This window comes from Aphelocoma coerulescens, chromosome 3 (assembly GCF_041296385.1).
Source record: "Aphelocoma coerulescens isolate FSJ_1873_10779 chromosome 3, UR_Acoe_1.0, whole genome shotgun sequence".
Classification (NCBI taxonomy): Eukaryota; Metazoa; Chordata; class Aves; order Passeriformes; family Corvidae; genus Aphelocoma; species Aphelocoma coerulescens.
This window is the reverse complement of record NC_091016.1, coordinates 40,359,277-40,371,353: the sequence shown is the minus strand read 5'-3', so window position 1 is coordinate 40,371,353 and position 12,077 is coordinate 40,359,277. Positions and strand designations below refer to the sequence as shown.

General features: G+C 36.5%; 1 protein-coding gene across 5 annotated transcripts in view; it reads left to right on the top strand.

The window, feature by feature from the left end:
* The window catches only part of PLD5 (phospholipase D family member 5), a 177,645-nt gene extending 171,096 nt beyond the window's left edge, over positions 1–6,549 (top strand). For all 5 annotated transcript variants that reach the window (XM_069009899.1, XM_069009898.1, XM_069009901.1 and 2 more), the window contains 2 exons: positions 2,912–3,026; positions 5,006–6,549. In XM_069009899.1, coding sequence (XP_068866000.1) covers positions 2,912–3,026; positions 5,006–5,241 — 351 coding nt within the window. In that variant the 3' untranslated portion in view covers positions 5,242–6,549. The remainder of the gene's footprint in view (positions 1–2,911; positions 3,027–5,005) is intronic.
* Positions 6,550–12,077: the final 5,528 nt, after the last annotated feature.

Genomic DNA, 12,077 nt, shown 5'->3' with positions numbered 1-12,077 from the left:
AAGGAAATACTATTTGTTATACACACAGTAAGTGGTATTACGCATAGCTAAAAATAAGATTTTTTGTTATAATGTATGTTGTTATTGTAAGTTTCCTCAGTAAAAAAACAGCATAAAATGTGGTTTTATGTAAAAAAAACCCCATACATAGTTTACTCCATTTAAGCCACTTCACTTCTGAGTAACTTCTAGCTTGGTCCATATTAATAATCAAAATTCTATTTATGTATTCAGAATTTTTTTTTCAAGTGGTACCTAATACTTATATCCATTGCCATCTATTTACAGCAGGTAAAATCTTTTGTACAGAATTTATCTTGTCATGAACTAAATGATAAAAGGAAAGAAAAACGTACTTGTCAACATCTGTCCTAGGTAAATAGTCCAGCTAGAGTTTCTGCAGTTAGAAAATACAAAAACAAGTTCCAGTAAAAAAATCAGCTGTAGAGAGTTGTAAAGGTACAACAGTAAGTCAGTTCCCTCTATGCTGTGCATCACATTTCCCAGTCTGGGTGAGCCACTGCCTTAAATAAACCGTGGTACAAGTGATAAGCCAGTGTTGGAGTTTGCAGGTATCAATTTGATTTTGACTGAAAACTGTGCCATAGGCTCCATCTCAATACTCTTTAAATTCAAAAAGCATGTCAGATGAGCAACTTCTTTTTAAAGCTGCATTTCTTTTGTATTCATCTGTTATAGCCAGGTTCAAAGTGAAAAAAAACTCTGTGTGTGTATGGAGGAGAAAGAATAGGTTAACAAGGTAAAAACTAGATTACCTATTGAACTATTGAAAATTCTCCTTTTCCCTCTTAGTTCTGCTTTGGCTATGAGAAGACTAACCTCAGTACACAAAATACTGTCTTGCAGATATGTATTGTGTGTGTTTATATATAAAACCATTGAAGTTTTAAGAGAAACCTGTTACAAATTCTGATTGAAATTTTATTTAAAATTGCTAGGCTGCTGCAAAACCTCCCTATGTTCTGACCAAAATGCCACACACACCTGCACCACATGACCTCCTATCCCCCTGTTGTTCTGTTCTTTTGGGGATAGTATGTCCAAGTCCTACAAAGCATACTCAATAACTTCTTATTTTTCATTTAGCTTTTCATCCCTGTGATATACCTTGTCTTGATTGTTTTCCTTTTTTTTTTTTTTTTTTGTTCTTATCCCTATGGAAAGACCAGTTTGGCTTGAAAGTTTCCAGTGAGTGCCAGTGGCTGGCTGCAGCTGCAGGGTACACTGGTTTGCCAATGGTATTCCTGGAGAAGGAGATGCAGACGTAATTTCTCTGTTAGATGTGAATCTCCTCCTAATTTCTTCTGGTCTCTGACCAGGCAAATAGAAGTTTTTGTATTGTCCAACTGGAAGTGTAGAGTTAGAAGGAGGGCACTGTAACCCTGTTACACCTTGCAGGGTCCTGATCAAAGCCAGCCACCAGCTGCTGCATGTGAAGTTTTTAGTCTGCTGTGGAGGGCAGGGATGGCAGGGACTGCAGGGCATGATTTCCTAGCTGTGAACACTGAGTTGTAACAGTGTGCACTATATAGAAGTGGGCTGTTTTCTCTTTTGCCAAAAAACGTTGAAAATACTGGGCAACTAACAAGGTCAATGCAGTTAGAAAACAGTCCCTCATTATGCATTTTCTGCATCTCAGAGTCTCATTCACATAAGCATTAATAATTACTGGATTCAACTGAAACTGTTTTGAGATTGCAAACTCAATACAAGTACTCTGAAGAAAATGATCCCTGGGAAGAACTTGCACGTAGAAAGCTGTTTGAGGACTAAATGTTATAAGCACACAGCCAAAGGGCAAAGAGTGACCTACGGGATGCTCTGTCCTGTGCACTGAACCACATGTGGTCATGAAATTAAAGCTTGAATCAGAAAGGGCAGACTCAAGGAGAAGAGCTCACCGTTGTGTTTCTTGGGACCTTAAATCCTGTATTCCCTAAGTTTTGTACTTGACCCTGTAAATGCATCTTGAGTGCACGAATGCCTGGTGTAACTCTCAAAGGAGCAGCAGGAAGGGGCCAGCTCTGCTTGGTGCTGAACAGAGAAAGGTGTGTGCTTTTTAAATGGCCTGCTGAAGTTATGACCTAGAACTAAACTGTCTGTAGACAATTGGAAAACACAAAGGAGTGGCATGGAACAGACATCTATCTACAGCACAAGGTATTCTTGAGCCTCCACATGAAGCTATTTTTGAGCTGTGCAGGTGTATTCTTGCTCATTTTTGTCTGGTACTGATCAGACAAGGAGTGCATATAGCTCTAAAATGATAAATAAATATATAAGTAAATTAAACTTGTTCATACTTCACCCTCCAGGTTAGAACAGATGCATTTTCCTCTTGTTGCCTGGAAAATTTGATCTCTTCATGTCAAATTTAATGCTGAGAAGCTTCTAAGTTTCTGAAATGTCAAGTTTCCTGTTGGGAGCTATGCAATGTGTGATTGCAGAGGTATTAATTCAGTTGTTGCTGCGTCTGCCAATCCCGATCCTGAAGCAGACTTCACACCCCAGTGGCCCTTGAAAAATGAGGAAATGAGCTAAACACAAGTTCCTGGCTCTTACCATGCAGAACAGAAAGATGGGGGTTTTTTGTTCATTTCACAGCCTTTACTACCTGGCACTGTATTGCTTTTAGCATGAAGTAGCCATATACTTTGTATAGTTCAGAATGGCAAAGCAGGACTATCACAAACTATGAGAATTTAATTAGAAATACATTTTATTAAAGTTAATGCTTGGCATTTTATTAGAGTTACTGCTTGGCAGTAAAAACTCAAGCTGTTCTGTAGCACCAACTCATTTTCAATAAAGATTAGAGAACAGACTGTATTTTTTTTGTCTCTTACAGAGCAATTCTCATTAACCTGTGCCTCCTTCTATTTTATGGCAGAAATTCTTTGACCTTGAGGAAGAGAGTGCCTGCTTTCTTAAAGAACAGAAGAACACTTCCCTTCCCAAATTGAATCGTAACAAATACATGGTGACTGATGGAGCTGCATATATTGGTAAGTAACCACATCTCAAGAAATTCTAGTTTGTATCCAAAGGCCTTTTGTCTACAGCTGATAATGTTTTTTAAGTGAAGGTAATAGTTCATTTCTCTGGGAATCTGGATGATGATTGAGCTTTGAGCCTCTTCTCAGTTAAAACTTTTTCTTCCCCTACAAATCAGTTTCCCAAGACCAACATTCTGTTTTCAGTATCTTAAAACATAAATGTAACACAATTTATGAAGCAGGTATATTAATATACATTATTAGCATATCCTCTTGGTTCTGCAAGCCAGTGAAGATGGAGTGTTGTCCTTTCCCCATGTGATCACTAAAGCTGTGGTCAATCCTGGCAAATACCGTACAGATGCCATTCATCCTCATCATCCAAAGTCTTATTCCAATTACTATAATGACATTTCAGCCACTCTCCTAACATTAGGTACATATCTAACTGGTATTTTGGGTTGAAGATGTATTTAAGTAAAGGTGCTATATGGCACCTCACAAAAGTTCACTACCACTCAAATGCCTACTGATTGCAGGCTGAAAACTACCTTTGGAAAAATCTGAGTTGTGCATAAGCTTATGGGATCAGAAAACCACTATTGAATTCAAAAGCAACTCATGGCATTTTAAAAAGCCAGGAGAGAAGACATGCATTGTGGTCTGCTGCAGCTCGATGCTTTAGGGATCTTACAGATGCACTGCCAAGGGCTGGCTGCCTGTGAGGGCAGAGGGACCGAGGGAGGGCAAAGGCTGCAACCCAAAAGCAAGGCCCACACACATCAACAGTGGGACAATCCCAACTTGTGTAGAGACAACTAAAACCTACTCCGAACAGCCCACCCTGATGGGCTCGAAACACACACACCTCATAACCTATCCAAATCTTTTTTTTTACATCAAATACTGCAGCTCATTCCTCCCTCATCTCCAGAAGGTTTTATGATACCCACCCGCCCCTCCCAGAAATAACTTTTTTCACTCCATTTTAAATTTTTTTACATAGCCAGATCAATTCTCAGTCCCTTGGAACTCATCCACACAGCTTAGATTCTTAGCCAAGTTGGGTTTTTTCTTTCCCATTGTCCTTACGTTCTCAGCTACATACAAATAAAAGAAATTATCAAAGCTCTGTGAAATTAATACCAATGGATGCTAAGGACCTGATATATCTTTTACTTGAAAGCATAGGAAAAAATGTCCTTTATGATGAAGCTTCAATTTATCATCCTTGACAGCTTTAGAATGCTTAACATTTCCTGCTGAAGTAACAGCCTTTTTTATCCAAAATACTGCATGTCTTTTAAGTGTATAATTATATTATTAATATTAATTAAATTTTAATTAATTAATAGTAAGTGTATAATTATATTAAAATACCTACAGTTTTAGTGAAATAAAAAGAAGTAACTGAAACACTTGGTTTACCTGTTTTCCATTAGTCCAATTATCCTTTTTGCCCTGCTATCCCCAGGATTCAATGTGCTAATTGGCTACCTTAGATTTCGACAAAGGTGGTAATAACTGGCATAAAACAGTAACATCTATTTTTCTTTCCTCAGAGAGTATTTATCAATGGGTAACTTGTAAAAGATCTATTAGTTTGCAACTTGAAATGGTTTATCCATCAAAAAAAAAATTATTCTTAGCACTGAAAAGACCAGTGAGGAAAGTAAATGGAGTAATAATACAATAGATGTGAAAGGAAGAGCAAATTAGTTTTGAATAAATAGAAGAACCTGTTTTCACTTCTGAAGGCTTAGAGCTGTTAAAACTTCCAGGAACAATCTTCACTACGCATGGTATGTATTGGAGCTTTTTCTTCCCTGCTAGTATTAAAAAAACCCCAACAACTGATTTCCATTTCTGCACTGGGGAAAATGGTAGCGTTTCATCCTGGATTGCTTTTAAGGAGATCATTTTTTTTTGGTTGGTTCTTTTTTTTTTATTGTTAGAAACTCACTGTTTATTCCTGCCTTTGCTTGCAGGTAATTTTGATTGGGTAGGAAATGCTTTTACACAGAATGCTGGAGCTGGCCTTGTTATCAACCAAGCAGACGCGGGGAACAGCACAAGCATCATTAAGCAACTCAAGGCCGTTTTTGAAAGGGACTGGTATTCACATTATGCCAAAAGTTTACAACCAACAAAAATCCCAAACTGCTTTAACCACAAACTTAATAAAGGAACTTCAAATAAGACTGCCATGAGCAATGTGAATTAGAAAGACTATTTTACCGTTTAGTATTGCAATGAAGAATTATGTTGGGGTGTAGCCTTCTTTCATATTTACAGACAAAAGACTTAAAGAAAAAGCAAAAAAAAAAGTTTGGTTTGGGGGGGGTGTTTTTAGGAAAAAGCACACTTATATTAAATCTGTCTAACCTATATTCTCTATATGAATTATTTAAGACTTTCAAATTTGTTACTTCTGACACTGAATGTCATTTCCGCTTCCATGTGAATTTTAATGTTCCACATTTGAATTTATCAGCATGTGTCAATGTTTCTGTTTTAGGACTTTCCCCAATTGCCAACCTGGCTAGAACAAACCTTGAGGCAAAATGAAGATTCAAGCTATGAAATGGCATTCTAAGATCAGTTATTATTGACATACAAATAGATGGTAGGTTTACTGTAATAGAAAATGTAAAGGAATAAGCAAAGTTTCACCCATATAAATAATTCCCTTTAAATAACTACCTAGTCATAAAAATACTTCCTGGTTTTGAGCATTTACTTTGAGTATCACTATTCCACGTCTTCTAACTAGCCTTAAAATACATTAAAGTTACAGGTCTGGTAATTCATTCATCTCCTGACAGTATGAGAAATTTTTGAGGGGTTGGGGTTGGCCTCATCAAGTTTGTCATATTCCCTAAAGCCTCTCCGATTTTTTTATCAAAGTACTGTGGATTCCTTTCAACAGAATAGTTATTTCCAATTACATGCATTTCATCTAACAGTGAAAATCTCTGGATTAATAGCTAAAACCTAGGACTGATTTTTTTTTTTTTATGTTTTTGTAATCTCAAGAAAATTTCTTCCCCAAGTTAAATATTTATCATCTGTGAGTCAGCAGGTATGTGATGACTCATTATCAAACCAATGCACATCTCAAAATCAAATACTGCTTTTTCAAAAGGTCAAGGGTTATGCAAAATCATGCAATAATTGTCGTTAAATGATCATCTAGTAATTTTGTTGAATTTTACACCTGAAGAGTTTGCTTTCTTAACTTCTACTTTAAAAAGAAATAAAAATTGTGAAATGACATTTTTTTGTTAAAATGTCATCCGTATAGGTAAATACATCTCCATGGACAGAAAAGTGATGCTTTCATTTAGACCACAGTGTTTAGTTGGTGTCAAAAGTGTGCCTCTACAATCACAACTCAGTTGCACCAAGAAGCAACTGTTCTATGAAAGTGTGAATTTACTCTTTGAAGAAATGCACAGAAATGTTTGATGACAGATTTTTCTCCAGTCAGAGATGTAATACATAGTTTCATAATAAAAATGTTTCACTACTATGCCTCTGCTTCCATTGAAGAAATACAGCCATAAAAGCAAACTGCATTCTGCATTTCGTTAAATATTCACAGAACCTTTTTGAAAATGATGACTTTTCTTCTCATTTCCTGCTGGCACACTTCAAAAGCAGAGGGCAAAAAGAGAAAGAAACCTAACCACGTTCCAATGTATTACTTTAATCTTAAGAAGAAGTCAAAAACCCACCTTGACCTTCAAAACATAGGTTACACTTATAAGGTAAATAATTAAAATTTATTTTAAGGTAAGCACAGCTTAGGAAATTGTAATAAATCAACATACGCACAACGTCAAACTGTCAGCTAGAGACACCCCACAAGACTAATTATGACCCCAAAAGGCACACTTTTGACAAAGAATCTTTGTTTCTTTTGCAATTGCAAAGATTTACATCACCTTACTGAAAATAATGATGAAACAAAAAATTTTTAAGATTGTCAACTTTTACAGAAAATATTTTGCACAGCTCCAATGTCAATAACATTTTCTGATATTCAGATAAACACATGCCACGTATTAGTCTCACACACACAGCAAAGTATATAATCTGACATACTGATAAGAAACAACTATTTAAAAAGAAAAAGGTTTTCTGAGTTGCTATGAGGAAAGATCTTTGTGAGGAGAAATTTCTGGGTTTTCTTCCTTCTGTATATAATTTAGAGTATGTATAGCAAGTATGGGAGAAAGATCCCCAGCACTTAACTTACGTGTTGTGGATATTTTGTTTTGTTTAAGAAATTAATACAAGTCCAGATTAATTTCTGGTGAAAATTTCAGCTGTTATACCACCAATAACTTGAGTCTTATGAGTCAAAAAAACCCCACAAAATGAACAAACAAAAAGCCCACCACATTTTTAAAAGCTGGTTGAGACAGTTGTACAGTGTCTGAGGTCCCCATGGATGGGTGATCTTAAAGTTTGAGATAAACTTAATACGATGTCCTTACATAAAACAAAAAAAACCACTTTCTGGAGTTGTTAATTGTAGCACCTAATGGCAATAATATACAGTAATCAATCAGTGTAGGGGGTTTATTCCCTCTTGCATTATGATCCTGAAAATGTGTTAAGTTTTGTAAATGACATCTTGTATAAATAATGGAGGATCTGAGTGGAACAGAAATTTGTCAGACAGTAAAGCTAAGCTGTCTGTTTATAAAACAGGATTTTATTGATGAAATCAGACTGATCACTGACTGATTTAGTATAACAAATGAATAGTAAAATAGTTTTACTGGACAGATCCTAGGAAAATGCACATCATGACTACTAACAAGATCTGTTAGTTTACAAATATTATTGGCTAGATAAATGAATTCTTGGTGCTTCAATGACCCCCCTGTACATAAAAGTACATTTTAAAAGTGGCAGTATGTTTTAGTTTTATGAATTGGAAGAATTTGGGTGGTTTTGAACAACTTTCAATGTGAAATACTGGCCAGCTATCCGATAAATGGAATGGCAGACTCAAATTTCATTTGGTATGAAGTATGGATCAATACTGTAATAACTGTTTAGAATGGTGTCAGCTCCAAAGCAGTACAGAAGGCCTTGATCTATTACATTAGCCAAAAGACAAAGTGCATCCTTGGACTTCAGCAAATAGGAAATTTAAAATACCAGATTATTTTTTGAAACTGTCTAAGGGGATTATCGCCAATTATTTGGCTTGGGCCAACGCTGTTACTGTTTAACTAGATTTGCTACAACAGCCTCGATTTTGGCTTCAGGTCCTTCTACCACTGTAGTAAATCTGAAGCAAATCCATTACAGTGATTTCACACTAGTTTAGCAGGGTTCAGAGTCTAAACTAGTTTCCTCTTGCTTCTGCTCTCCTGAGTATCACCACTGCGCAGGCTATTTCCTAACTTAACAGGGATTTGCATTCAGGGGTTTCTCCCAGACCTCACAGGCATAACCCAAAAGATGCACTTTCTCTAGGCCCCTTCTAACTGGCATTGGTAACTGTCATATTAAAGGCAATTTCCTAAACAGAACAGTTTTACTCTTAAAGAATATAGACTGTAATTGTTGTTTGCTGCAAACATTTACTAGTGCCTTATTCATACAAGTTTTTGTTTAACTGTTCCTCACATGAAGACCTGCAAAAGATCCTGTATTTAGTACTGAGGCATACAGCAAACTTCCTAAGTAAAAAGACATTGTCATGTTTACAGTTTAGTACCTAAAACTAGAGTCACAAAAAGACAAAAACTGACTGCGAGATGTTGGTCCAAACCACAAGCACATCTAAACTGGAGTGGTTTTATCCAATCCGAGTTCAAGAACTAAATTTCACAGTTTACTCCTGGGTTCATTATCAACTAATTTACAACACAGTTGAATTATTCTGTCCTGCCAAAGTATAAAATCTGAATTCCCCCAACATCTGGCTGATATCAAAACCATAATCATAGAAATTCCTGTGAGCACAGGTTGAAGTCCAAATATCACATAGTGGCTACTTTGCAGATCTTGCATGTTAAGTTGTTTTGGACCAGCTACTTTTTCTGCCTGAAGCATGAACTAGTATCCACAACTACTCTCACCTTCTCTTTGAAGACCCGAAAGGCATGGATTATGTGCCACAGCACAATGGCTGTAGCTGTACCCTAACAGGAACAGGTTTAGGTTTTACCCAGTATAGGGCCAGGTGTGCCTCCCAGTAAATCTCTCCTGGTGGTTCAGAAGAGAGCTTGAGAAACAAGTAGAAAAGCCTCCAAAGGCTACTTTTAAGACGTACCCATTATTTGCTATACTACCAGCTGCCTAAATTCTCCTACTTTGTTGAGATTTGCAAACATAAAAACTGAACAAATAAGTTCTGTTACCTGCCAGTTAACCCTAATCTAAGAAAAAATCCAGACAATTTATAGGGTTTTTTGTGACTTTAGCGTGCATTTACTGGAAAGAGTGTACGCACTCTCATTAAGATGGTAAAAGACATCAGCTGGCTATTCCAGTTCTTCAATCTAAAATCCTAAATATCCCTGTCTCAGATCATTATACACTTGACTTCTAAGCATGGCCTTATAGAGTGCACTAAGTTGTCTTAAAACCTTTCTGGTCTTCAAAATTAACTCTTCATTTTAATACAAAAATATTGACTAAATGTTTAGTATGTTTCCAGATGGTAATTTCTGGTGCTGTGTTTTTCTTCCACTCTTACCCTTTCTCTACCTACATCTATCATATATTCATGTTTTTTCAGTCATCCTTACTCCAATGCAATCTGTGTAAAGAAATCAGAATGAATCCTTGGTGTGTTTAAAATTCACAGTGATGCCTCCCAAGTTGAAGGTACCAGTGAACATGCTCCACTTCTAACACTGCAAGGTATAGCAGCTCAACTGAAGCTGTAGGAGATTGCTTTTCTTAGCTGTAGTTTTTCACTTTAATTACTGCTGGATGTTATTTATGAATTTCTCAGTATTGAATCAGGTTGCTCTTGGATCATCACTTTGCACAAATGCCTTAGAAGCTTGCCAAACTAGCATGTAAAAGAGACCTCATTCAAAATAGTTTAGACAAGAAAAGAAGAACTCATGTGCTTTATGCTCTGAAGGGTGCTGAAGTCAATGGATAAACTCCAGTCTTACCATCAAGTGGAGCTTTGTATTTCTCTCCTGTTTAGATAACCCCGCATGGGCTTCCAAGAAAAGTCTGTGAGAACTCTGTGTTTGAATTACCTTGCAATCAGGAATTTACAGAGAATCTGGGTGAAGAATCCAGCTGTATTGAGTGATTCAACACTGTAACTTAAACTGGATTGTCACGAAACCACATTTATATTCCACATCTATATGATACAACTGCATAAACATGCTAATGTCAGGTTTTCCCTACAGTTCAAAAACATGTAGGACAAAAATCAAGCTACTGCAGCCTATTTCTGAAAACATTGTTAAAAATATATTTTAAGAGCATAATTCAATTCTGGCTGCAAATTATTTTGCTATAGTAGTGTTGTAAGCTCTATTTTGCTCACAACAAATTCTACACTGTGATTTTACAGGAAGACTCAATAACTTTTTAACCCTGTAAAATAACCATGATCATTCCCTCTTTAAGAACAGAAAGAAGGTTGATAGCCAATTCAGGCTACAGAACATAACAAAATATAATAAAATGGCTGGCAACTGCAGCATTCCAGAGGATTATTTTGCGTTATTTTATGTTGCATGGCCGCAAACATGAACAATATGAATTATATGTATCACAATGGTGTTGTGTGAACATGTGGTGGATGTTGAATCTTATACAGTAAAATCCATCCCTCCTGTAAACAGCATAAAATGTAGTAAGGGTAGAGAGGAAGGGGCAAAAAGAGCCAGAGGCAAACTAACTTGAATCAGCTTGAGTTAATGGACTAGATGCTGACCTAAAAACTCTGGACTGCATTTTTGTTTTGTTCCTTTCTCTGCAAAATCCTGTATTCCTTATGCATCCTCCTTGCTTGTCTTTATATGAATGAACTCCTGCGATTGTTTTCGGAATGAGGAAAGAACCTTTAACAACTACAAACTTATGCTTAACAGAAAGAAATCAGCATGAATACAAGCCCATTCATTTCTGTTTAGCAGGTACTGAGTAGTAAAGCACTATTTGAAAGAGGACTCTCCTTCGCACATTAGAAGTTTCTAGTGTAATATAAGCAAGAATTGACAACATAGCACATGCCTGCAGATTTCACATCACACGTGGCATTTGCTTGTGTTCTCTCAATGTACAAGCACGGTCATCAGACAGACACCATTCTGAACTACTGATAAACTGGTGAAAACTAAGCACAAGCATCAGGCAATCCAACTTGACACACTCAAATGAGGAAAAGGAATCCTCCCAGAAGAACCAACTATATAAAGTTTATAAGTCACTTAGAAGCTAGAATTATTTTCAGATATCATTTTGGGGGACTTAACGGGGAATTTAATGAGGAAGGAATCTTTCTGTTATGTATTAAACACGTGCACCATTATATGTGGTGTCTAAGCAAGACAGCATAAAAATGTAAAATGAGAAGCTCTTCAAGTGGAAGTATATAGACCTACATTTTGTTGACTGACCTGCTAACAAATATTTTCTAGTGGATTTGCTTAACATTCAATTACTTCACAATATTCTCTTAAATTACTCTGCAAGTATTCCTCATTTGTATTTCTTCAAGAGACACTGTACCTGTATTTGGTGTTTTACTTGAAACTTGACAAAAAAGCAGGATGCTCCTGGAAGTGACAGCTCTTTCTTTCTAAAGGTCAGAGGGCTTTCTCACATCTAACTTGTCCTCTTATTGCCTCCTACTTCTTCAGCAACCCAGTCCAGGCTTACACTTGTCATTGCTTGAGTAGCAAAGACAATTAAGTATTTTTAGTCACCTGCTGTTTCTGAAAACTGCTGGCTGTTCAACATATTTTTTCCCTTTGAGAGATCCCTCATCTAATGAGATACTAAAAGTATAGTAAAGGAGGCCAAGCACATAATTCCAGCTGCCTCACATAATTCTTT